This window comes from Rhinolophus ferrumequinum, chromosome 19, assembly GCF_004115265.2.
Source record: "Rhinolophus ferrumequinum isolate MPI-CBG mRhiFer1 chromosome 19, mRhiFer1_v1.p, whole genome shotgun sequence".
Lineage (NCBI taxonomy): Eukaryota > Metazoa > Chordata > Mammalia > Chiroptera > Rhinolophidae > Rhinolophus > Rhinolophus ferrumequinum.
In genome coordinates, this window is record NC_046302.1 from 37,021,807 (window position 1) to 37,048,064 (window position 26,258).

Consider the following 26,258-nt stretch of genomic DNA (forward strand, 5'->3'; position numbering starts at 1 on the left):
TTTCTTGTTTATTATCTCATTTCTTCTTCTTACCATAGTCACGTGTGAGGGATTCTCATGCCCGTTCTATATATATGGGCAAATAGAAAAGTAGATACTGCTAAGTGACTTGCCCAAAATCCCACACGTAGTAATTATAGAGCTGGAACAAGGGCTTGAACTTACAGGATCGCAAAACTGATGGTCTTTCTAATGAAATGTACACTAGGTGCGTCCATGAACCTTAGTGAGATCCTAGAAAGAGAGGTGTTTTCTGCTCCAAGTGTTTCCGTGTCAGCTACAGCCATTGTTGGAATGTAAAGGGCTGATGTTATAAATTACCTTTATAATCAGCTAGAATAATTATCGCCTCTCACCCTCCCCCAAGTCACTGGGGTTAGAATGTTAGCTTTGTGTGGCCCAATTTATTGATTTATTTATTTAAAAAAAAATTTTTTAAGGAGGGCTCAGCTTACAGTGGCCCATGCGGGGATCGAACCAGCCACCTTGGTGCTACCAGCACCACGCTCTAACCAACTGAGCTAACCGCCACTGCTGTGTAGCCCAGTTTAAAATCTCTCTTCTCCAGTTCTTTGGAGAAGCTGTAAAAGGACAAAGGCCCTGTTTTAATGGCATTGTTTTCCCTGCCTAGCTGAAGTGAACCCTGGTGAGCAGACATCCAGCACAGCTCAGCTCTCATTCCTGGGTGAAGTGTCTCTCTTCTTTCAAGCTAAAGGGGCACCGCATCCATAAGGCAAGGAAATCTAATTACAGGGCACGTGTTCTAACTTAAGATGCTGTCGGTTATAAAATATAGGAGAAACAGAAACTTTAGGATAGGCACTTACCAGAGAAGACAGTGTCCTCTAAATGAGGAGAAGAAGAGTGTCAGGGACCCCTCTTGAAAGTAATTGACCCAGAGTTCAGAGATTCCACAAGTTGCTCCTCAAACCATGGATTAACCTCACCTTGAAAAAGAGCCACTTGCCTAATTGCCGTCAGCCAGCTGCCGCGTTGGTTAGTGTATAGCAAGAAACTATACGATGCCCTGTCGTTACAGTTTTCTAGTATGGTAGTCCTGTGAAGAACTTTAGAGATCATCTCATCTGTCCATATGATTTTATGTTGGAGGAAACATACAGGGAAGTGAGGTGAGTCAATAAAGGTCAAAGAGTACGACTCTGGGCACCTGAAGGATATGTAACTTCCTCTGAATAAAATGTATAGATTTCAGCGCAGGGCCATTTCTGTGGCATTAACTCCTTTCCTCCTGCACTATATGGCTGAGCACTGGATAGGCAGGGAACGTAGACCCATTTAACTGGCAAACAAACTGAGCTCAGAGAATTTAGATGTGTGCCGAAGATCACCAGGGATTTAGCGTCGCACTCTGTGTCATCAGGTAGGTATTCTGATGCTGTTGAGTCTTTGCATGGCATTGACTCACAATCATTTAGCCATTTACTTGGGATAAATTTGTCTTGAGCCAACCAGCAAGTCATACTTACTACATTTGGAGGCAAAATTGAGTAAAGTTAACTGGTTGACACACCATTGAGCCTGGAGCCCTTAGCATTGAACACTGAATAGTTATCTTGATATACTTTGCTTCTCTTCTATCTATGGGACATGATCAAATACTTAGTCTCCCCTTATGATTAGCCAGAGCTTTGAGAATTTGTTGTTATTGAAGATGAGACCTCTAGTAAGTTAAAACCCATGATGACTCTCCCCCATGCCCCAATGCTGCCTGGAAAAACTAAAGCAATCTAGAAAATATAACAAAGTATCTTGGATTCCCTCAGGGAAATAAGCCAGCATGGTGGTTGTTTGAGGGTTAAGAAACTAAGTGTTAGGATGCATTTATAGAAGTTCTACACTGGCTAGGGAGACCTGCTCTCCAGAAGTTTTAAATATCCTTCTGCCCAATTTTTTGCTTTTCAGGAAATACTTGCAAGCCTACATTTTATTTGGTTGTAGATAGACACAAACAGAAAAACTTCAGGATGACCCAGCTGTATATGTGGTACCCTTGAGACTATGGCTTCCTTTCAAGTTGTACTAAGAGGGCAACTGCCAACTATTTAATAAATGATGCCGGGTTGGAGGTTAGGCACCTCTGAGCTTCTGGTTCCCCAGGCTCCTGTCACTCTGTCCTTCCCACTGATAAACAGGCTTTGCGATCAAGGAGTCAAATGCCATCCACAGCCTAGGGTTTTTTGTAGAATCAGCTCAGGCAAACCCTATAAGAAATGGCTAGAGAGGGAAAATTACCTCAGCTGTATTTAGGGCTTTCAAGAATGTGGTTCCTCCTATGTCTTTCATCCTAAATGAAGAATAATTGCACTTTAAAGTTTACAGTGCCAGAGCTCAGAAGAGCTTTGGACAATCCTCTCTGGCACACTAGCCATTTTGTTTTATGGATGGAGAAACTAAGGCTCCGAGGAGGAGTGTGTTCGTTAGAAATCAGAGTTCCTGAGGCTCACCCTAATGCTTTATGCCCACTGTGTCTCCAACTGTCCTTGCATTCCAAGAACCGACTTTGCCCGTTTGGCTGGACGTGGGTTCATTCAGAAGAAACCTGGAAATACTGCAGTTCTAGGGATGTCTTAATGCCAAGCTCCTCTGCTTATGTGGTGAGAAACAGACTTCCAAAGTGTCTTGCTCACTTCTCTTGAGGAGGGTTGATTCATCTAGGTCCCCATTTAGTAAATTACCTTCTGTATGAAACTAAATGTTTACCCAGCTGATTCAGGAGACCAACAGTCAGCTCTCAAGGCCCAGGAGAGAAGTCACGACAGAAGTTGAGAGATAGGTGAGTGCAACTTCGAGAGCCCACTGTGCTTCTTTTCCTTGAGACTGTGGGGGGTCTTTTTTGTTGTTGTTTTTGTTTTTTTCTTTTTTCACCAGAATGACCTAAATTTTCCAGAACCTGTTTAATGGCTGGGAAAGTTGCTTCAATCCTGCCTGGATTAAAAAGAAATAAAAAGAAAAACCCACAGTACCCAAGCTGTCTGGTACATGCCCAGGAGGCAGTGACCATAAAACAGAGGGACAATTAAATCTCAGTTTCATCTCCAAAAATGTATACTTTTTCTTCCGCTGTAAATTCACACATAATAAAATACTTAAAAATTGCCTTTCCTTTCCCGATATATACAGGGCTATCAGGGAGGTTGAGGAGGAGAAGGCAGGTTATAATCTGCTCCAGAATTGGGACCCACTCAACCCACAGACTCATTGCAAAAAAACGAGGCTGGGTAGTCAGGCTCCTTTTATGATGGGAGAAATGACTGTTTTTATGGCACACTAAATAAAACCTACTTTAGAGCTATAAGTTTATTGCCAGAGTGGGGAGGGCTGTTGTTTTTGTTTTCTGTTCCCTACCTCTTTCCTCCACCCTTCCCTTCAGCTGAGACAGACAAAAATGGGTGGTGAGATTTAGGAGTCCGTAGAAAGGGCATAGAAATAACATGATTTTTAAAAATTATTCTAAAATTTATCCTAACTTATCTCTGCATCTCCTGCCGAGTTTACAGGGACTATGTTCAGAATTCTTGGCTTTTCCAAATCGTTAGAACAGTTCTCAACCAAGCAATAACAAACAACTGCTATAACCTGTATTTATGTAGTGCTTTATGGTTTCCAAAATGTTTTCACGTTTATTAGATCTTCAGGGCAACCTGGAGAAGTAAGCAGGCCTGGAGTGATCGTTTCTCTATTACAGAAAGAGAGATGGATGCCCAGGGGTTAAGTTACTTGTCCAAGGTCACCCCACTTGTTAAGCGTTGACTGAAAACTGAAACCCAAATTAGTTATATAAAGATGAAATAAAATTAAGATCCTAACCTGGGCAGTGGAGAGTTGTTGGAGTATTAGAATGAGGGAGAGAATGAGGTAAGGCGAAGACATCAGTCTGAATGTAGATGTTAAAAAAAGTGGGTTTCTGTTTACCTGCAGCTGCAAATAGGATGTGCCTTTGTCATTAAATTTCTTGTGCCTTGGTGTATAATCTGCAAAGGCAGAGAGACAAAAACCTAGCACAGCTAAGCATGCACAAGGCACAGAAGAAAGCTTTTCATTGTATGATTTTGTCCTGATGGTTAATGCTGTATCATCAGGAAGTGCCCAGGTAAGGTGCCTCCCCTCTCTGGAATGCAGTGCCGTCACTGAATGACCAGGGGGTCCCTAAGGGGCTCTCCTCGCTCCCTCATCCCCAATCCCTTCTTGGAGGCAGAGATTGCTGAAAAACATCCCAGAATTATCTGGCCTGAAACATGGGTAAGTCAGCAGGCCGAGGAAGGTGGTCCTCAGGGTGACTGCGGTTAGAGCAGTTACTGGTGAGGCAGGTGTCTGAGAATGGGCCTCCGTACGTGGAAAGATCAAGACCAAGTTCTCTAACCAAAGTTGAGAAGGAGCTGAGGGAAGGGCAGGCACAAATTCTGAACTTCAGTCCATCAGCCAAGCTGGGGCAGAAACTTCAGACTGGCCTCACCTTGGAGGCCGGTTTAAGAATCCAGAGCTATGGGGGACGGGCCACCAGGGTCCAAAAGGCTCAGCAAAGTGCACAGGTTTGCAGGTACCCCAAGAGTAACATCAAAGTAGAGGATTCTGTAACCTTGTGAGAGCACCATGACTCATCTGTAGTGTCACCAAATATACGGTTGCTTAACAAGTGATTGATTCCAGGATGAATAGAGTCAGATGACCAGGCTCTGGCCTAATGGAGGGAGATGGAGATTTTCAGCCCACATCCAACTTCCCTGTCACCATTCCATGACACCCACAGGCGCCGGCACTCATAACATACAGATAATATGTGGTACATGTTCCAATGACTTTATAGCATGACAGCACTCCTACCCCAAAGCGCCACCATAAGAACACTGTACAATATCTGGCTTTTTCTGCGTTGATGCAGAAAGAGCCTAAAACCCTTAATAAGCTAAATCATGACAGTCAAAGACAAAGACCTGTGTCTAATTTACAAGGAAGGCAGCAGGTACAGCTAGAGAGACCAAGGCCAAGCCATTTGGCTCAGAGTAACTGCAGAACCATGGGCAGTGAGTCGCTTAGGCTGGTTTCTCCTTCAGACTCGTTCATGTCACTCTGGTCTTCAGAGACCTCCTCCCAGACCTGGCATCACACCTCAGGAATTTGAGCTACAATGCCTGTCCAAAGGGGTGGAGATAAAAGGTGGGGATAACAAAGGGTACAGTGTTCCCTGACCCCTCTTTCTAGGGAACTGTTTCTGGGTATTGATATCAATAATTGGTAATACCAATAGTCATAAAATTCTAATGTTAGTAATTTGTTGAACACTTACAATGTATTCTGGGATAACATCTTTACCCACGTTGTCTATTAGGTAGGTTGTGTTCTTTTTCCCATTTTACAAGTAGCGGAGATAAGAAACAAATCCCAGGTAACACAGGTAGCAAGAAGCAAAGCTGGGATTCGAACGTAGGTCCTTCTGATTCCTGAGCCTGAGCAGGCCGTCGGGATTCCCCACTGCTAGTTAGCACTGGGATAGCCCTGATGGCACCAGGCATTGGTCCACGTGCTTTATGTAGACTGGCATATTTGACTTGCCTGTTGATCTTAGGAGGTGAGTATATTATCATTCCCACATTACAGGTAAGAAATCTGGGGGACAGAGAGGTTAAGCAACTTCCCCAAGGTCACACAGGAAGCCTCCTAGAGAAAGTTAAGGAGCACAGATTAAATGGGAGATTCAGAGGGCAACACCGGTTGACAGGGGGGCCCACGTAACTGCCACACCAGGGACATAATTGTTTCCATTCATGTCCCCCCAGGATATGAATTTGTCCCTGCAGCTATGCTGGGGCAGGTATGGAGCTGACTCAACTCCCCCACAAGGCCAGCCCCTCATGCTGGCTCTGCCTGCCGGGCCTTGCGAAGGCAGCGTCCTCTTCCACATGAAACTCATGCTAAATGAGTGAAGCTCCAAATGCCTGCCGCTTGCAGTGTTTATGGGAAGCTTTAAAAGCTAGATTTTCAGGCGAATTCAGCATCTTCATGACATTTTAGACTCAATTTATAATCAACGGTTATTTTAGCTCTAATGGCAGAAAGCACTAGTTTTGCAGTAAAAAGCATTTATAAAAAGGAAACATGAGGTAAAGAGGGGAAAAAATACTTTTTTTCCCTCCGCCCTCTCCCATCGTATTTTTTTCTCCTCTAAGAAGCAAAAGCTAGATGGAGTCTTTGGGCTTAATCTTTGAGTCCTTTCCTGCTCATACTACTGACCTCACCCTGGTCGCTCTGCTATTCCTCCACCCTGGAACACAGCTGAACCATTCTAACCCCCATTCCATGGAGAAACCCTTACGTTACCAAGTGTTTACCAAACTTGACTGAAGGAAGGCTCTCTGGGCCCCAGCCCAGAATCATGACTCTGAACTTGCAGAAGAGAGGCCCGGTGAGCCGTGTATTTACCGAGAGGATGGCTGATTCTTTTCCTTAGGCGAGTTTGGAAAATGCCCTCTGTTTGGCGAGATTAACTACACTCCCCCCTTATTCATTGAGCTTTCTTCAGCCTTAGCAGGGCCTCAGCCATTGTGGCTGCTCCCTGATGCCCGTATGGTTTTACACCTATACCTCTCTTATAGATGTGACATTCAGACCTTACGGCTCCACCCCACTCATTTTGCCACTCCATCGTATGCTACCGATTCTCAAAGAAGAGGCAAGAATGCGTTCTGTGTCCTCCTCTTTTGAGGGAGTGGGATGAAGAACTAATTCAGAGGGGAGAAGAGTTAACAAAGTGTGAAAACCTAACTGTTGTTACATAACTCTTCCACTTGAGGATCGATTGCTGCTCAGTGCCTTCCCCACAGAGTGTGTCCTCAGCCAGGACGGCGTCCTTATTTCTGCTCTGTCCCCCAGCGCTCCCAGCACCCAGCTGAAGGCCTAGAGAAGGCTGGACAGGGAGGACACAGCCTGCTGCTGGAAGAAGGCGGCCGTGGTGCTGTTAGTGAGGTTCTGGGTTAGCAGTTCCTCGCACCTGAATAGCTCCATCAGGAGGCCTCCGTAGCCTTTCTGGAAGGACGCAAGGACACTGCTGCTCTCCAATTAGCCCCTGCAAGCCTGCTCCATGGCTGCCTCTGAAAGGGCCACCCTACCGCTCCATACTACTTTCTCTCTTTCTCTACGTTTTCTTAAGTTGATTTCCAGCTCTTCTGCTGAGAGGCTGTTTTTAGTGTGTGTGTTTTTTTTTTAATTGTATATCATACAATTGAAAGCCCAGTTTTCATCTTCTTTTCCCCTAACAATAGCACATTTCCAGACCCTCGAGGAAAGCCCCTTGAAGTCTGCTAAGGACAGCTGGGGGTGGTGGGACTGGGACCTTCCTTCTAGGGGTGCATGTACTCTCAGCTGCAGGGTCTGGTTCTCGGATCCAGGCCAACACATGCAGGTATGTTTGTCTCCCTGCTTGCCAGAACTCTCCAAGGGCAGACAGACCTCAGCTCAAAATAGGAAAGCACTCTCTAATAGGCAGAACAATGCTTTTTGTGCAGAAGTGAGCTCCCAGAACTGCATATTGTCTATTAGCTCTCAGAGAGGCTGTGAAGGATGACCTTGAGCTCTGAACATTGGACTAGCTTGAGGGTGGGGGTGGCCACAAACTGTGGCCACCAGGACCTCTAGAATGGGTGATTGCAAGACACGACCATATGAACTTAAAAGAGACTCTCTCTCGTTAATGTTTCTACCCCATGTCTGCTGGATGTTGCTTTTCAGAAAAAAAAAAGTACTGAAAAATACAGAAGTATAATAGCTATATTTATGCCATGCCTACTATGGGCCAAACACTGTGGTAAATACTTGACATTCATCAGCTTCTAATCCTCCCAACTGCCCTTTAAGACAGGTACTGCTGATAATTTCTCAGTGAGGAAGCTGAGATAGGAGAGTCCGTGTGACCTGTTCCCTGAACTGGGGATCTGGGATTCATACCCTCGGTCAGAACCCAAGCCTGCCCCCAACCCTTGGATCTCAGGAGTAGTGACATCTGTCAAGGGCTTAAGAAAAGAGGGCCTGGACCAGTGCATCTCAAACAGTTGACCTTGGACACCACTTGAGAGCTTGTTAGAAATGCAGAATGCCAGCCGCACCCCAGACCTCCAGAATCGGAATCTGCGGTTTTTCACAAGATCCCCAGGGGAATTGTGTACAATTTAAGTTTGAGAAGGTCTGGGTTCCAATGTTGCTTTCCCACGTGGCCCAGTTCTTTCATTTATCCTCCAGTCCCATCCCTTAACACTCCCTTCCACAGTTGGAGTAGGGAGAGGGACAATGAACAGACTTGAAGATAGGAAGTGATTTCCCATATTCCTCTTGCTTTGACGAACTCCCCTCCCCTGCAGACATTTGAGTCTGTCCTCATCGATGTCCTGATCTGTGCTGACAGGGAAAGGGACTCAGGCTAGTTGGAACGGGGGGAGTGGGACGGCAGCGGAGACACCGGTCAGTCCACTGGAGACCAGGTCAGGTCCCTTGTCCCCACATCCAGCTTGCCACTACTCCCCACTCTCCTGCCCCTGCCCTGTGGGCATCCCTGTGTGGATCATAACAAAGGGTGGCTTTCCCACCAGGAGAGTCCTGCTATGTCCCTGAACGTGACAGTCCCTCCAGCCACCACCGATGTTATTAATTTTTAAAACAAACTTGCTGATTGAGGTTCTGGCTGCCTCTAAATTGTCTCTACAAGGAGACTGTGTACTAATTAACCCATAGAAACAATCAATGATGTACCTTTTTCAAGTTCCAGGGTGATTAGAATATGAAAATGAAGAGCACAATGGTGCAGATGTTTTAAAATCACAGCAGACAGCAATTAGTGACACGGAAACCAGCTGCTTATCTCTCCAGATAAAGCCTCTTAATAGGGAATTACAGTGGAGGAGTCATTACCCAGATGGATGTCACATGATTTACAGAGGGGGCGGGGCAGCATTCACTTTGATTTGTAAGCAGGTTCTTCTCAAGCTTCCTTCTTTACCTCGCACCAGGTGGATTTGTGGCCAGTGTCCGGGCAGGCTTCACCTTTCTACCTGTTGGCACAGGTCAGGGGTGCAGCCAAGAATGAGGAAAGGCGAGAATGGGCCCTGCAGAAGCCACAAGCACCTGCCTCCTTGATTCAGGCTCCTTTGTTTTGGGATCAACTCCATCTGCTATCCCTGTGCAGAGAAGAGAGTGCGGGCTGGGGGAAGGGAAACAATGAGTGGCTGGCTGCCTTAGGTGTTCACTGGAAAGAAAATGTCCCTAAATTCTGCAGAATAGCTTTGGGTATGTGTGTGTGCGCGCGCGTGCGCGCGTGTGTATGTGAACACTCTGGCTATAGGGAGTCGTTAGTAATTATTGTTTGATGTATTTTCTCTTTTTTACATAACCGAGGTAAAACTTACATATACTGAAATGTTTAGATCTTAAGGATACTGTTCAAAGAGATTTGACAAATGTATACTGCTGTGTAACTCACATTCCTATCATGATACAAAATATGTTCATTACTTCCAGAAACTTCCGTCCTGCCCCTTCCCACCTCACCTCACTTTATAAGCAACCACTGTTCTGATTTCTGTCGTCACAAATTAGTTTTACCTGTTCTAAAACTTTATATAAATGGCATCATACAGTGTGTATTTTTGCGGGGTCGGAGGGAAGGGGGAGGTGGGGCCGGCTTCTGAGTAGAACTGCCAGGTCATAGGGTATTTTTAGCTTTCAAAGGCATGGCTGAAATAAATTCCAAAGTGGTACCATTTTGCACTCCCTCCAACAATGGATGAGAGTGGCAGTTGCTCCATATCCTTCTCAACACTTGTTGTTTGGGGTCTTTTTAATATTAGCCGTTCTACTGGGTGTGTAGTGGTATCTCACTGTTATTTAATTGGCATTTCCCTGGTGACCAATGATGTTTGAATACATTGACGTGTGCTCTCTGGCCAGTACGACTTGTTTTGTGGCCCAGCATCTTGTGGTGAAGGTATTTTGCTATTGACTGATGTTAACTTGGTTAAGAGTACTGTTAAACTCTTCTGTATATTTTTTTCTGATATTTTTATTTGTTAATTTATCCCAGCAATTACTGAGAGACAAGTATTAAAATCCCTTTAATGTGGGATTGTGTATGTTTTTTCCTTTAATTCTCTTCGTTTTTGTTTCATGTGTTTGAAGTTCTGTTATGAGGTGCAAACCTATGTAGAAGTATTGTCTCTTCTTGATGAACTAACTCTTTTATCACTTTGAAATGTCCCTAAATTATCTCTGGTAATACTGTTTGTTCTGAAGCCTATTTTGCATTATATTAATTTAGCCAACTCCAGCATTCTTAGGTCCAGTGTTTGTGTGGCATATCTCATCCCATCCTTTGACTTTTAAGTCATCTGTGTCTTTGTATTTAAAGCATACCTCTTGTAAACATGACATACGTCGTTTGGTCTTACTTTTAATTCAGCCTGACAATCTACCCCCATTTTTGTTGTTGCTGTTTTGTTTTGTTTTGGAGTGTTTTAGTATACAGAGAGTTACTGTAATTAGTGATACTGTTGAGTGTCAGTCTACCATGGTTTTTCTTTGTTCCATGTATCTTCATTCTTTTTCCTCCTTTTCTGCCTTTCAGATTAAGCAAGCTTTATTTAGTGTTTAATGTTCTACATTTCCTTCTACTGGTATTTTAGATATACCACTTTGTTTTATTTTTATTGGTTTTTCTAGAAATTACAATATGCACTGTAAAAGTATCCTAGTCTACTTTGAACTAATATTATATTCCTTTCAATGTAAGCACTTTACAAGTGTATACTTCCATAGATCACCCTCTTGTTCTTTATTTTATTGTTGTTGTATATTTTATTTCTACAAATGTCATAAATTCCATGATACATTATTATTATTTCTGCTTTAAGCAGTCAGTTGCCTTTTGAGGATCCAAGAATAAAGTGTTGCATATATGTCCATATATTTACCATTTCCATGTTCTTCATTTGTTCATGTAGATCTCAGTTTCCATCTGGTGTTATTACACTTTGGCCTAAAGAATTTCATTTTAAATTTCTAGTAATTCAGGTCTGCAAGCAATGAATTCTCTCAGTTTTTGTTTATTTGAAAATATCTTAATTTTGCTTTCATAGTTGAAGGATGTTTACAAAGGGGATTAGAGCTTTAAGTTGAATTTATTTTTATTTCAGTACTTTAAAGATATTATTTCCTTGTCTTCTGGATTGATTTTTATTGAAGACAAGTCAGACATTTTTGTCACTATTTCCCTGTAAATAATATATATTTACCTGGCTGCTTTTAAAATTTTATCTTTCGGGGACGGCCAGTTAGCTCAGTTGGTTAGAGCGCGGTGCTCTTAACAAGGTTGCTAGTTTGAGCCCTACATGGGCCATTGTGAGCTGCGCCCTCCACAACTAGATTGAAACAACTACTTGACTTGGAGCTGATGGGTCCTGGAAAACACACTAAAAGTAAATAAAAGTTTTAAAAAAAATTATTTTTGGTTTTCATCAATTTGTTTACAATGTGCCCAGAGTTGGGGGTAGTTTGTGTGTTTATTCTGCTTGGGATTTGTTGAGCTTCTTAGCTCTGGGAACTCACACGCATTATCATATCTTTTCTACTCCTAGGATTCTAATTATACGTATGTTCGACTGCTTGATACTCTCCCACTGGTCACTGAAGTGCTGTCATTTCTTGTTGTTGTTGTTGTTGTTTACTCTTTCTCCCCTACCCAGTTCCAGTCATTTCTACCGTTTTCTCTTTGGGTTCACTGAATCTCTCTTCTGTAGTATCTTGTCAGCTGTTAAGTCCATCCACTGAATTTTTTCATTTCAGATGTTGTATTTTTCTGATTTAGAATTTTCATTTTATTTTGGTAGAGTTGCCGTCTCTATGCTGAGGTTGCTCATAGGTCATCAGTTATGCCCTTCTTGTCCTGTACATACTTGAACATCTTCATAATAGCAGTTTTGAGGGCCTTGGATCTATATCTACTCTCCTAGTTGTGGGTCACATTTGCCTGCCTCTTTGCTTATGTAATAAATTTTTTATTATGTCCCAGATATTGTAGGTACCATATTATCGATACTACATAGACATTCTGGATTTTGTTGTTTTCCTTTAAAGAGTTTGACTTTTGTTCTGATGAATAGTTAATTATTGTTATCGTATTGTGGATTCTTTTTAGATATTGCTAGGAAGGCACTAGAGTAGCTTTTAGTCTACAGCTAGAGTAAGCCTACTGTTAAGGAGTACCATTAATGGAATATCAACATAATATCTGGGACAGTCATTAAAGCTACCCCACTCTGTCCAGTCAGAAATCCAACATTGCCCGATATGTGGCCTCGGGACTCTATACTCAGCTTACCACCCCCTCATAGCAAATCTCTGTTAGACTTCATGGAGTCTTACCCTCAAGTGCAAATTAAACTTTGCCCAAAGACTTAGGGGATCCCTATTAAGGTTTCTAGGGTTCCTTTTCTATATATTAATAGCTCCTTCTTCTCAGGTACCCTGTCTCCCAAATTCCCCTCAGGAGCCCCAAACCTGATCTCTGTCTCTTCCATCCAATGAGATCATAACTCTCTTGGTGCTACTTGGTTCCCAGGTTAACTGTCTTGGTTCCCTGGTTTAGAAAGTTCTCCCAGGCGGAAAAGTAGAGATACTGTGGAGCCTCATGAATTTCCCTTCTCGCTAGAATTCATAGTCCATATTGTCTGCTGTCCAATGCCTGAAAACAGTTGCTTCATATATTTTATTCAGTTTTACATGTATTTCCATAGAAAAGTTAAGGGTAATGCCTATTAATTTCATTATGGCTGCAGCCAAGTCAATGGTCATTTTTATGATGCAGAGTTACTGTGCGCTCAGGGAAGCCCGTGATAGTGGCCTCTGTCTTTGTGTGAGTTATCACTCCCAGTCAAAGGATTTTTTTTTTCAGTATCACTCACAGCCACCAAATAGCAAATAAGGAATGTTTCCTATGGGAACTACATTGAGGTGACTTCCCAGGGCAATTCATGTGACAGGAAATGAGGACACATTCACTGTATATATGTGGTTGGAAACTTCCTGTCCCTTTAGGAGCTGGGTGGGCTTTCTGTGTCCCATTGCCTTCGTCTGTTTGGACGGCTGTAGGAGAATACCGTAGACTGAGCGACTTTAAAAAACAAATGTATTTCTCACAGTTCCAGAGGCTGAGAAGATCAAAGTGTCAGCAGATTTACTGTCTGGTTGAGGACCTGCCTGATTCCTGGTTCATAGATGGCCATCTTCTCTGTGTCTTCACCTGGTGAAGGACAAGAGAGCTCTCTGGGGTCTCTTTTATTCTACGAGCACTAATCCTATTCATGAAGGTTCTAACCTCACGACCTAATCACGTGGTGCTCCCAAAGTCCCCGCTTCCTAACACCATCACATTGGGGTTTAGGGTTTCCGCATATGGATTTTGAAAGGACACAAACATTCATGCAGTTCTGTGGAATCCAAGAATCATAAAGCCATTGTTCAAAGACAGTACTTAGTGACATTCCTGCCTCCCGACCCATTAGCAAATGCAGGAATGAACTGGGTTGAGAGGCTTTGGGGGCACGTTCAATGGAAGCTGGCATGTGCCTATTCATTCCTCTTTTTCATAAGCCTAAATGGTAATTTTCAAACTGTTTTTTTTTTTTTTAATGACTGAACCTTCTCTCCCACCTCCTTTCTGTGAAATGAAATCTTTTGCAAGGCTGCTTTGTTCCCTTAAGGGTTAAGAGAATGGTCTGGAGCTTCTCTCATGCCCAATCCTCTGGCTACAGTTCAGAAATGTCTTTACAAAATCCTAGGTCTCTGTGGAACACATTTGAAAACCACTGAGCTGGAACATCTCCTGATAATATCAGAGCTTCTTTAGTCCCTAACCCAGACCCCTGTCTTTGATGTAATCCAGTGGTTCTCAACTCTGTCTGCTCACTGGGATAACTGAGAGCTTTGAAAAACGTCCTACTCTTCAGGCCCCACCTCCGTAATGTTGATTTAATTGGTCTGGGTCAGATCCCAGGTATGGTGTTTTCATGAAGCTTCCTGGATGATTCTAATGTACAGCCAAGGTTGGGAACCTTTAATCAGACACTTTGTGGTTGCCTTCTTTGTCTCCCACACTCAGCTCTTGCTCAGGCTTGAGCACTTGTTTCAAGCCTCAGGGATGGAATGCCCGGATTCCCCAGCTCTAGGGATTGCCCTGGATGAGCTGGGGAAAGAGAAATCCCAGGGTGGAGGTCATGCACACCTGTATGCCTAGTCCTTTCTGGGAGGACAGTATTCTCATCCATCCATATCATTGTCCATCTCACCTGGCAGTGTACCTGGAATACCTAAACAGGGGGCCATGAGTTCAGAGAGCAAAGCAGGAATGCTCGATGGTGCCAAATTGCATATCCTAACAGGCCTATAGTGGTTTGCTCTGCATATTTACCACCAAAAAGTACTGCGGATGTCATAGCAACCACTGAAGCGCCCCACCCGAGAGGAATTATGGTGTTAAAACATTAGATCAGTGGTTTTAAAATTTGATTGTACATCAGAATTATCTGGGGAGTATGTTAAAATGCATATTCCTTGTTTCCACTCTAGAAGATTGCAAATTAGTGGATCAGCGATGGGGCCCAGGAATCTGTATTTATAACCAGTACCGTAGGGGGTTCTGGCACAGAGATCCAGGACCACATCTTGAAAAGCACCAAGTGCCAAATTAAGAGATGGAGCTCCTTCCTTTCTTCATACTCAGACATATTTTCCTGCTCATGTAAAGCAAAATGTCTCACTAATAGTAAACTTAAATTATTGATGTCAGCAGAAAGTAGCATGAACACAGCTAACCCAAAAGAGTAGTTTATCTCTGGCAAAGTCATGGTTGAATTTTGATGAGTTGTATTTTTCTCAGACCCAAATCACCATCTCCTCCTCTCATTGCAACAAACCTTGTTTTTTAGGTAAGCCTGACATACGGCTGGTGACTCGTTTTCTTCCCGTTTTTGTGGATCTTTTAGTTTTTTTTATGCAGTGATCTATTGCTCTCTTTAAAAAATAGGTGAAAATGAACTGCTTTTTAAACAGAAATCTGACCTTTACAAAATTTAAATGTATATGATTTATACATCGGTTGTGGGGAGGTGATAGTTATCTACTCTACATAAGAATTCTTCACATTACTCAAAGACTTGCTTCCATAAACACATCCCTTAGAGAAATCTGTCCAGTGTTTTCAAAATGGTGTTTTACTGCCAAACATTTGGCCTGGGCTCAATGTGCATGGAGAGCACTGTTCTTATAAAAGTAAGCCACACCTTCAAAATGACTATGAGTTCCACAGTCAGTCATGAAGGGGGAGCAGCCAGGAGACATTAAAAGTTTTCCACAAAAATAAGTAGCCCAGTGTAGCATATCATCAGCTCTTCCCTTATTTGTTAACCATTTCAGGGTTAACCATTTGTTAACCCTGCTGAGGGCTGAGGGTGGTATAAAAGCCTTAAAAGATTCAGGTCTTATCCCCCCGAAAAATTCATAATCTGAAGGGGAAATGGAAACAGGTGCTGGGTGAGTTCCTAAAGGCCCCCAAAGACCCCCCTAGGGAATCCTGTCAGCAAACCACTGGAGAAGGGTGGATGCGGGGGGAGAGTCCGTGCTTCTCTCACCTGCCTCGGCTTTGAGCTAGGGCCCTGTTTTTCCATGTCCATCTCTGTCTCCATGGAGTAAGTGCTCAATTCTCAGTGAAGGACATATTGGAACTGACAGCCTCATCACTGTGTATATAATATGTCATGCCTGACAGATGAAGAAATGGGATTTCTTGAAATGCATCGGGATATAGCCATCAGCCACTGCGGGAAGAAAGCCTGTTCTGCCAGATCCTTTCGAAAGCGCCCCATTTGGTCCTCTCTGCCCCTTCCCTTCAGCCCATCTGAGTGCAGCGTTTAAAGCCCCATTTCCCCCATTACTCCTGATTCTTTGTCGTGCTTCCCTTTTGTCCACCCTGCCCTTTGATTGCCTCCCTCTCCCAGCAGGGCAAATTGCAGCTGATGTCGTAGGAACAATGGGATCAGGCCGTGTCCAGATGGAAGCCCTGGGAACCAGGCACGCTTAACAGCATTACTTTCAGCTGGTCCGCCCTGGGTGTAAGTGAGCAGGCCCCACCTTTCAACTGCCAGAGTGAAATCCACCCTCCTGACAGTCACGTGGCTCTCCTCAAAGACAGAGCTAATTAGAAACTGAAACAATTAACCGGAGATGGGGGAAGACTAACAGTAAAAATTGCCCTGAAGGGGAGTTACCTTGCAAGTGCCTTCAGTCTTTAAGTCTTTGGGAAAGGTTTTTTTTTTTTGTTCAACACCTAATGCATTTGAGTGCTCCAATTTGATTATGAGCCATTATCAAACAGCTGATTGTCGGCTTCTTGTCTTTTGTGTGTAGCCATATATTTTGTCATGGTAATAGGCACCTCAAACGTGATTTTGTTTATTCATTCAACAAACCTTTCTTGGGAACTTTCTAGGTGGTTTGCTTTTCAGTAGGTACTGGGAATAAGAAGATAAATGACAGAGTCTCTGACCTCAAAGTACTTACAGTCTAGGAGAGAGAGACAGAAAAGTACACAAGTAAATGGCACGTAGCAGTATAAGGATTGTGACAGATGTGTTTGTGGGAGACAATTGCACTTGCAGAAGGAATGGCATAAGAAATTAGGATGGAGGGGGTGGTTATGTTTGCAGACAATATGTTGCAATATACAGGTCATTAATCTCACTGTCGACAAAATGAAATACCCATAGTAAAATGTATGTTCCTTTATTTATTCAGTAAATGTTTTTCGAGTGCCTACTATTTGCTGGGCACTATGGTTGGTACCTCCGTGATGGTGTGTGTATAGGATAGAAAAGGAGACAGGCATTAATTCAGTTCGTCCACAACAAAGATGAGATCCATGGTTTCATTATAAAATCTTATAACAGGAGTATGTCTATAAGGGCAAGGGCCTCCTAGGATTCAGCTGAGATTAGAACATAAAGAAAGAGTTAATAAAGGACTCTCCTAGGTGCCAAGAATAAGAAGATGGAGCAACAGAGGAAAACTGGTGGGAATCGGTGACCAGGATTCCAGCTTCACCATGAAGCCCGCCTGTGAACTTCACTGTCAGGATCTAGAAAAACGAAGGAGGGTTGGTGGCAGGGGGGAGAGGAAAGAGGGTGACTGTAGGTCCTGTTTTACCCAGGTCCAAAACAGTAACTTACACCTTTTGTTCCACTATAATTTTTAATAAGTGCCACCACTGACTCAGAAATGTTCTAGTAACAGTAATCAACTATATTGTCACCCTAACGAGATGGAGGACTTTGTCTTCAAGCCCTCTTGTAGACCTGTCACGCTATGAGTAGACACATAGTACCCACTACAATCCAAAGCACAAATGACAGATTAACAAAGACCTGATTCATAATAGATAAGGAAGTGGCATTTCACATTTTATGCTGTGAATAAGTTTTTTGTTTTTTTTTCCAAAAAACAAAATGGGATAGCAGCCTGTGTCCGCAGCAGTAATACCTAGTAAACAAAGTCAAGTTGCAGGATTAGTTCTCTAGAGGTTGATGATGCAGTGGTGTGTTTACTCTTTACTGCATGATGAAGAAAAAGTTAAATTTTTTTTTTCTTAATTTTCTCCTGGGCACTTATCGGCATAGCTTGGGGAGACTCTGTCATGACACTTAAAACACATAGTCCAGTATTGGAAATACAAACAGGATTTCATGAAATCAGGGAGGCAGAAAATAAGCCTAAGGATTCCAGCAACCGGTATGAAGGAAACTCTGGTTGCTTTACCACATTGAATTTTACCTGTAATGCTTCCTGTCATCTGTGCTTTGACTCCTAACAGGGACCATAAGAAGTGTTTTCTAGTAAAACGTCAGTCCTATAGCATCAATGGCAAATAGAGATAGATAGATAGATAGATAGATAGATAGATAGATAGATAGATAGATAGATACAGACAGATACATATTACAGGTTAACACTTCCTAAATGCAGTAAGCCAATCATCATATACTTCTCAGTGGGGATGGTATCCAAAGATTTCTTCAGTTTACTAATATTTTCCGTTCTTTTACAATTCTTAGGGCAATGCATGCTTTAAGTTGACGACTCTGTGTGTAACACAGGACTTATAATGAGCTGTGAGGAATGCTTTGTAACTGGTAACATGGCTTAAAATTTACCTGGAACAGTGCAAGCATCTCTGTATTAAAAATAGTGTTAATATCTCAAAATGATGTATTCACTATCCATTCCCTTTGTGATTTTATAGACGCTGTTTCTGCTTGGCCTTTAGCACAGGTTCTGCCTTTCCTAAGGAAGGTGCCAGAGTCTGAAGGCATTCATACAGAATCAATGTAGGGGAAAACACCGCTGACAAGTTCAGAGGAGTGATCTTGAATGATAATGATTTTTTTTCCTGTACATTCATCCATGAGACTCAAGGTTCCTTTGGAGAATATCCAAGAGTATTCTCAAGAGAGCAGCCAGTGCCTCTTGTGGGTTTAAGGACGCCTCAGAGGGCTCACTCCCAATGGCAGCACAGTTCCGAGAGTCAGCAAATATTTGAAGGCTCTTCCATGTTACTTTCCTTCTTCCATTTCCTCTCCATGCCTTTGACTGGCCCACTTTTCCCGACGCAGTCTTCCTGCTTCCCCCTGAATTCCTAAACTTGTGCTGCCTTTTCTTGTTGCAGTGGTTCCTAAGGAGCTACTTGGTTGAGTACAGAGATGTTGGAATCCAGGATCAAGTGCAAACAGAAAGTGCCATAGGAGGAAGCAAGGGAAAGATGTGTGTCTGAGGAGAAGCCTGGACAGAAATAAGAGTGGCTGGAGTTGGGCAAAAGAGCGCAGGGAGTCAGGAAGTTCCGATTCTCTCCTGGACTCTGCCACCTTGGCAGAACACTATTACCTATTCAAGTTTTGGCTTCTTCATTTGTAAAATACAGGCGTTGAACTAAGTCACCTTTAGGGCCCTCTCTAAACAATTCTTACTCTGAGATCGCATTTAACCGAGATAGGTTAAAGTTCATGTGATTTGGAGGAAGGAGGGGGGAAGACAGTGATTAAAAAGCATCCTTATGAATGTTCAAAATCAGTGCATCATTTTTACTACTGCAGTTGAGAAACCCTCCGTAAAGCATCCTGGAATTAAAGGTGGCGGTTTCCAACTTTTCAATCATTAAGCCTTTTGACATTAAATTTTAAATAGTTCCCGTATGCTCATCTTTGTCTCTCTCTCTCTCTCTCTCTCTCTTTCTCTCTCTCTCTCTCTCTCTTTTTCTCCTTCTCCACTCTGCCCACACTTAGGCTTACGAGCGGCCCCAGAAACACTCAGCTCTCCTTTATGACCCAGGCCTCCCACAGGACTTCACCGGTGACACCTTAAAACCAAAGCACCAGCAAAAAAGCAGCAGCCAGAACCACATGGACTGGTCCACCAACTCTGACAGCGGACCTGCCACTCAGAATTGCTTCATCAGTCCAGAATCTGGCCGAGAAACTGCAAGCACCAGCAAGATCCCAGCTCTTGAGCCCGTGGCTTCCTTTGCAAAGGCCCAGGGTAAGAAAGGCAGTGCAGGGAGCACATGGAGTCAATTGTCCAACAGTAGCAAAGATATGCTCTTGGGAAATGTGGCCCCCTCCCCAAGCAGCCACAACTCACCAGCCCCACCCAGCAGCTCTGCCGAGTGCGGTGGGCTCCAGCCTTTGGTGGATCAAGATGGAGGCAGTGCAAAGGAGCCCCCAGAGCCACCTACTGTCAGCAGCAAGAAAAAGTCCAGTAAAAAAGATGTGCTAAGTCAAACCATACCAAACCCAGACTTGGACTGGGTGAAGAGTGCCCAGAAAGCATTTGACAACACAGAAGGGAAAAGGGAAGGCTACTCGGCAGATCACGCCCAAGAGGCATCACCAGCCAGACAGAATGTGAGTTCCGTCAGTAACCTTGAAAATGACTCAAGTCATGTCCGAATTACTATCCCTATCAAGGCACCCTGTCTAGATCCAACCAGCCATAAAAGGAAAAAGAGACAGTCTATCAAAGCCGTCGTAGAAAAGATCATGCCAGAAAAAGCTCTGGCTTCTGGAATCACGATGAGCAGTGAAGTAGTTAATAGGATACTTTCCAGCACTGAGGGAAATAAGAAAGATCCCCGTGTCCCTAAGCTGGGTAAAATGATAGAGAACGAGTCCCCCTCAGTTGGCCTTGAAACCGGTGGCAATGCCGAGAAAATTGTCTCAGGAGGTGTGTCTAAGCAGCGGAAGCCACCCATGGTCATGACGCCTCCAACATGCACAGATCATTCTCCATCAAGAAAGGTGCCAGAAATCCAACATCCCAAATTTGCTGCAAAACGGAGGTGGACATGCAGCAAACCAAAACCCACCAGTATGCTTCGGGAGGCAGTCATGGCCTCCTCCGATAAACTGATGGTGGAACCGCCATCTGCTTATCCCATCACCCCATCCAGCCCTCTGTACACCAACACAGACAGTCTTACTGTGATCACACCAGTCAAAAAGAAACGGGGACGACCAAAGAAGCAGCCTTTGCTCACGGTTGAGACGATTCACGAGGGGACTTCCACCAGCCCAGTCAGTCCCATCAGCCGGGAGTTTCCTGGCACCAAGAAAAGGAAGAGACGACGCAGTTTAGCTAAGTTGGCCCAACTAGTGCCAGGGGAGGACAAACCCATGAGCGAGATGAAATTTCACAAAAAAGTTGGAAAGCTTGGCGTGTTGGATAAGAAGACCATCAAAACTATCAATAAGATGAAAACACTCAAGAGGAAAAATATCTTGAACCAGATCTTGTCCTGCTCCAGCAACATTGCTCTGAAGGCTAAAGCTCCCCCCGAGACCAGCCCAGGGGCAGCCTCAATTGAGAGCAAACTGGGCAAGCAGATTAATGTCAGCAAGAGGGGAACCATCTACATTGGCAAGAAGAGGGGCAGGAAGCCAAGAGCAGAGCTGCCACCCCCATCCGAAGAACCCAAAACAGCCATCAAGCACCCAAGGCCTGTTTCTAGCCAGCCGGATGTTCCAGCCGTGCCTTCCAACTTTCAGTCACTTGTGGCGTCTTCACCAGCAGCTATGCACCCACTGTCAACACAGTTAGGTGGGTCAAATGGCAACCTGAGCCCCGCCAGCACCGAAACCAATTTTTCAGAGTTGAAAACTATGCCAAATCTCCAGCCCATCAGTGCTCTTCCAACCAAAACCCAAAAGGGAATCCATAGTGGAACCTGGAAGCTGTCTCCACCCAGGCTGATGGCCAACTCACCTTCACACCTTTGCGAGATTGGCTCACTCAAGGAAATAACCCTGTCCCCTGTGAGCGAGTCGCACAGTGAGGAGACGATCCCGAGCGACAGTGGCATTGGGACGGACAACAACAGCACGTCTGACCAAGCAGAAAAGAGTTCAGAATCCCGACGGAGGTACTCTTTCGATTTCTGCTCCCTGGACAACCCGGAGGCCATTCCGTCTGACACCAGCACAAAGAACCGGCATGGCCACCGGCAGAAGCATCTCATCGTGGACAACTTCTTGGCCCACGAAAGCCTCAAGAAGCCAAAGCACAAGAGGAAACGGAAGAGCCTGCAAAAGCGTGATGATCTCCAGTTCCTGGCAGACCTGGAGGAGCTCGTCACCAAGTTCCAGCTGTTCAGGATCACCCACCGCAGTTACACCTTTTACCACGAGAACCCGTATCCCAGCATTTTTCGGATTAATTTTGATCACTATTACCCGGTGCCATATATTCAGTATGACCCGTTGCTCTATCTTCGTAGGACTTCAGACTTGAAGTCAAAGAAGAAGCGTGGTAGGCCTGCAAAAACCAATGACACCATGACAAAGGTGCCTTTTTTACAAGGGTTCAGCTACCCTATTCCCAGTGGAAGTTACTATGCACCCTATGGAATGCCTTACACATCAATGCCTATGATGAACCTTGGTTATTACAGTCAGTACCCAGCTCCCTTGTACCTGTCGCACACGCTCGGAGCAGCTTCCCCGTTCATGAGGCCGACAGTGCCCCCACCTCAGTTCCACACAAGCTCCCACCTGAAGATGTCCGGTACAGCGAAGCATAAAGCAAAGCATGGAGTACACCTGCAGGGACCTGTGGGCATGGGCCTCGGTGACATGCAGCCATCCTTGAATCCTCCCAAGGTGGGCAGTGCCAGTCTGTCCAGCGGTCGGCTCCACAAGAGGAAACACAAACACAAGCATAAGCACAAGGAAGACCGGATCCTGGGGACCCACGACAACCTGAGTGGTCTCTTTGCAGGCAAAGCCACAGGCTTCTCCAGCCACATCCTGAGTGAGCGGCTGAGTAGCGCAGACAAAGAGCTCCCGTTGTTGAGTGAGAAGAACAAGCATAAGGAGAAGCAAAAGCACCAGCACAGTGAAGCCAGCCACAAAGCTTCTAAGAACAGCTTTGAGATGGACACCCTGTCTACACTGTCACTTTCTGATGCCCAGCATTGGACGCAGGCCAAGGACAAAGGTGACTTGAGCAGCGAGCCTGCAGATTCGTGCACAAAAAGGTATTCTGGCAGTGGCGGGGATGGTGGCAGCACAAGACCAGAGAGCCTGGATGTGTTCAGTGAAATGAACTCTTCAAACGACAAGTGGGACAGTGACGTGAGTGGGAGTAAAAGGAGGAGCTACGAAGGCTTTGGGACGTACAGGGAAAAGGACATCCAAGCCTTCAAGATGAACCGCAAGGAGAGAAATCCTTACGACCCCTCCATATCTCCAGGTAAGACCATGGTTTTCCTCAGACTTGAATGATCTTGTTACTTAACTGCTGTGGTTTGTTAGCACTCTAGAAGTCTGCCATGTTTCGCACATTGCGTTCACTAGTTTGCAGAGAGGTAGGAGGTACCTGAACGCCCTTGCATGTTTGAGTCCACTGCACGTTTTGTACATTGTTCTCTTGGTATTTGCTGTCTTTTTCTTGGAGCATTGCCTGTGAACTGTGGGCCCAGAGGCAGCCCCAGGAGCTATCTAGACTACAACCATACCCACTGCTTTTATGCTTTTATTGACGGTGCTCTCGTCAGGTCCTCCTCTGATCAGATACAGGTAGTTTGCTATTTGGATAAAGCCTCCAAAACTCACTGGGATACCATCAAAATCCCAAGAATGTCAAAGCTGGACGTGAATGAATATCTAGTTCATCTGAGATGCTTTCTCGAGCAGTCAGACATCCTAGATTGAGAATTGTATAGCCGAGGCATGGAAAGATGATGACCCATGAATCCTGAAGTCTACCTGCTAAGGGAGCCACAGCCCCGGGCCATTTTGTCCTCTCTTTGTTTATGGGCATTTGATAAGCTGCCCTGGGCGGGCCCCCAAAGTGAACACCTGACTGTCATTTCCCTGCACAAAGGGAGGGAGCCTGGCAGAAAAGTGTTGCAAGCCTCCTGACCCCAAGGGGACCTTACCGCTGTGTCACTTGGCGTGTCCACTGGGAATGGAATTTGGCCACTAATCTCTACACTGAAGTATTGGCTCTTACAGAAAGAGCTCATTCCTTTTCAGTTGCTGGCAGAATTTCCTTGCCAACCTGCCCACCCATACAAACTTTCCTTGCCGTGGAAGCCTCATACTTCTTCACATCACATGGATGATAAGACTCCGGTAGAACAGAGAAGTAATTTACTAGGAAAAGAATAGAAACTCCTTCCCTAGGAGTTGCAAAAGCTCAAAGGATTTCTCATGTTCCACCTGCCCCCAAATAGTACAAACGCCCCTGCCAAAGGCTGGTTTTTAAAGGACAAATCATGCCCATTTAAAGTTTGGGTGTAGTCTTTCACCTCTGTTTATGATGTGTACCTCGTGCTTGTCCTTTCCCTTCCCAGGGAGTCTATAATTAGAGAAGTGAGGGCAGACTATTCATGAGAAATTAGAGACATTTTCTAGGCTGGCAGAATTCAGGAAGAAATATAATTATGAGTGAGAAGGCACTTAAAGATTCCCCCAAATTGCCACTAGCTTGTGAGTTGCTGTAGTAGTAGATGTTCTCCTTGGTTAATAAAAAGACCAATTAGCAGTCATGTCCCCTGCATTTGCTCACGATGATAAATGGCCCACACTTTGTGTCTGCCCAATGTGGATGTGCTCATTTGGGTTTCCCATTTCTCATAATCAGACTTTGTTGAAGGTGCTTGGTAATTTTTTGTGTGTGCAAAACCCAAGTTAAGTCTACCTGGACAGGAGTTCCCAGATTAAACTTTTGCATGAGCAATACTATTGCTTTCTCTTTCAGCATGCTGAAATTGATTCATAGGACCAAAACTAGCCGTGAACAGAGGATGTTCTTTATTATTATTATTATTATTATTATTATTATTATTATTATTAATTACTATTATTGTTGTTGTTGTTGTTTTGGCATTGTTTACCTAGAAAATTATGGTGATGCATTATTGCTCACTGAAATCCAGTTTTCTGAGTTATTTGGGCCACGGCTTTGTGCCTATCTGTTTTATATGATTTTATTTTTTCCCCAACATTTTAACGAATCATAATTATCGGTCGCTTCTGTCTATATGAGTTATGCCTGTTGTCCCTGCATACCTTGTTGAATATCTTATTGGAACACACCAGATTCCCTATCTTTCCTCTCCCTTTCAACCTTAACCTCCCCTTTTCTATATCCCAAATACCCTCTCTGGACCCCTAAAGCATTCGGAGAAAATGTCTTTAGTAGCACTTGGAGCCCAGTGTCAGAGTTTGTCAAGATTTCCTGAAGAGCGTTCACCTTAATGTAATACACTCCAGAGAGTGCCAAGTCCCATTGAAAGTGAGAGGCAACAGGTGGGACGAGGCTGAGGTTACTGGAGGCAGTCAGATCTTTCAGAGTCTTTATCTGGATCAAGGCGTCTGTTTGGCGAGATGATCCTGAGGGTCATGCCTGGAAATCAGCACTTCCCGCTACTTCTCTCCCTCAACCTTTTCTCTCCATTCTGGATTCATTTCTGTAGCATCTAATGTCCTACTTCACGTGAGCTAGCCTTCTCTAAAATACATATGGCAGAAATAAAGAGGGCATCCTTTTAGCCTATTGAGGACAAGATTTAAGAGCTGAATCACAAGAGGACTTTGAGCGCTCCCTGAGATTCGAGCTAATAAAAGGCCCCATAGAAATGTAAGTCATTACCACGATGGAGACAGGAAATCGAGACCCCAGTTAGCCATAGCAGCAGTCCCACTCTCCATTTTCCCTTTCCTGCTTGGAAAATCATTCTTTCTCCATCCCCCTGCCCCAGCAGATAGACGCTTTGCCTTGTTAGCCCCCTTACAACACACCTAGAGCTTAGAAGTCACACAGACTCCTTACTTGGTTTCTGTATTTTACTCCTTCAGCTTTTTTGATTTTGGAAGGCAGTACCTCTTTTGACCTATTTTCTAAATGCATACCATCTGCTAAATCTCCATTTATAAAAATGCTTGCCAGGGACCAAATAATGTATAGGTAGTGGGAAGGTGCAATCCACAGACTCTCAGAGTTGGAAGAAGCCTTATCAGCCCTCATTTGCGCCTCTCTCCTACCAGGCATCACACGCTGACAGGCAGCAGATTCCCAGAAGAGCAAACCTGTCCAAGGTTGACAATACATAGTCAGAATGTGCTCTCAAAGCCAAGTTCTCATAAGGCAGTGAAGAGGTCTCTAGCGTGAGTGATGTTTTTCTTCCCATTCAGACCACTTGGAAACAACCTTTGCATGCTTTGACCTCAAATCATGCCAGGAACTTCAGACATCTTGACCACTGCTGTCCAGGCTCCCAATAGATGTTAGAGAAGCAGTGAGAAGAGGAAATTTCCATTTTAGTTCAATGCCGTTATTCCTCCAGGTAGCCATCCAGAGTCCCCAAATGTCAAGTACTTTCTTCATGATGAATGGATGCTGAGAACTAATTCTTAGCTCACCTCTCAGATAGCAGAATCCTGCCGTGAAGGTAGCTGGATTCCCTTGAGCCTGGCTGACTCCACTTGTCTGTGTGACTTTTCTCTTGCCCTTTGCCAGCTCCACTTATCAGTACCGTGGGGCATTTTGGGAGGCAGTCTCTGCTGTCACTCACTGGCAGGAAATGGATGCCCAAGCCAAAAATAATATAGAAACCTCCTCCAAGCAGTCATCCAGATGAGGGAATTAACCACAGAGATGAA

At 44.3% G+C, this 26,258-nt stretch overlaps 1 protein-coding gene across 5 annotated transcripts in view; it reads left to right on the forward strand.

Moving 5' to 3' along the window:
• The window catches only part of SETBP1 (SET binding protein 1), a 345,415-nt gene that overhangs the window by 229,080 nt on the left and 90,077 nt on the right, over window positions 1–26,258 (forward strand). For all 5 annotated transcript variants that reach the window (XM_033087216.1, XM_033087217.1, XM_033087218.1 and 2 more), the window contains exon 4: window positions 19,383–22,842. In XM_033087216.1, the coding sequence (XP_032943107.1) occupies window positions 19,383–22,842 (3,460 nt within the window). The remainder of the gene's footprint in view (window positions 1–19,382; window positions 22,843–26,258) is intronic.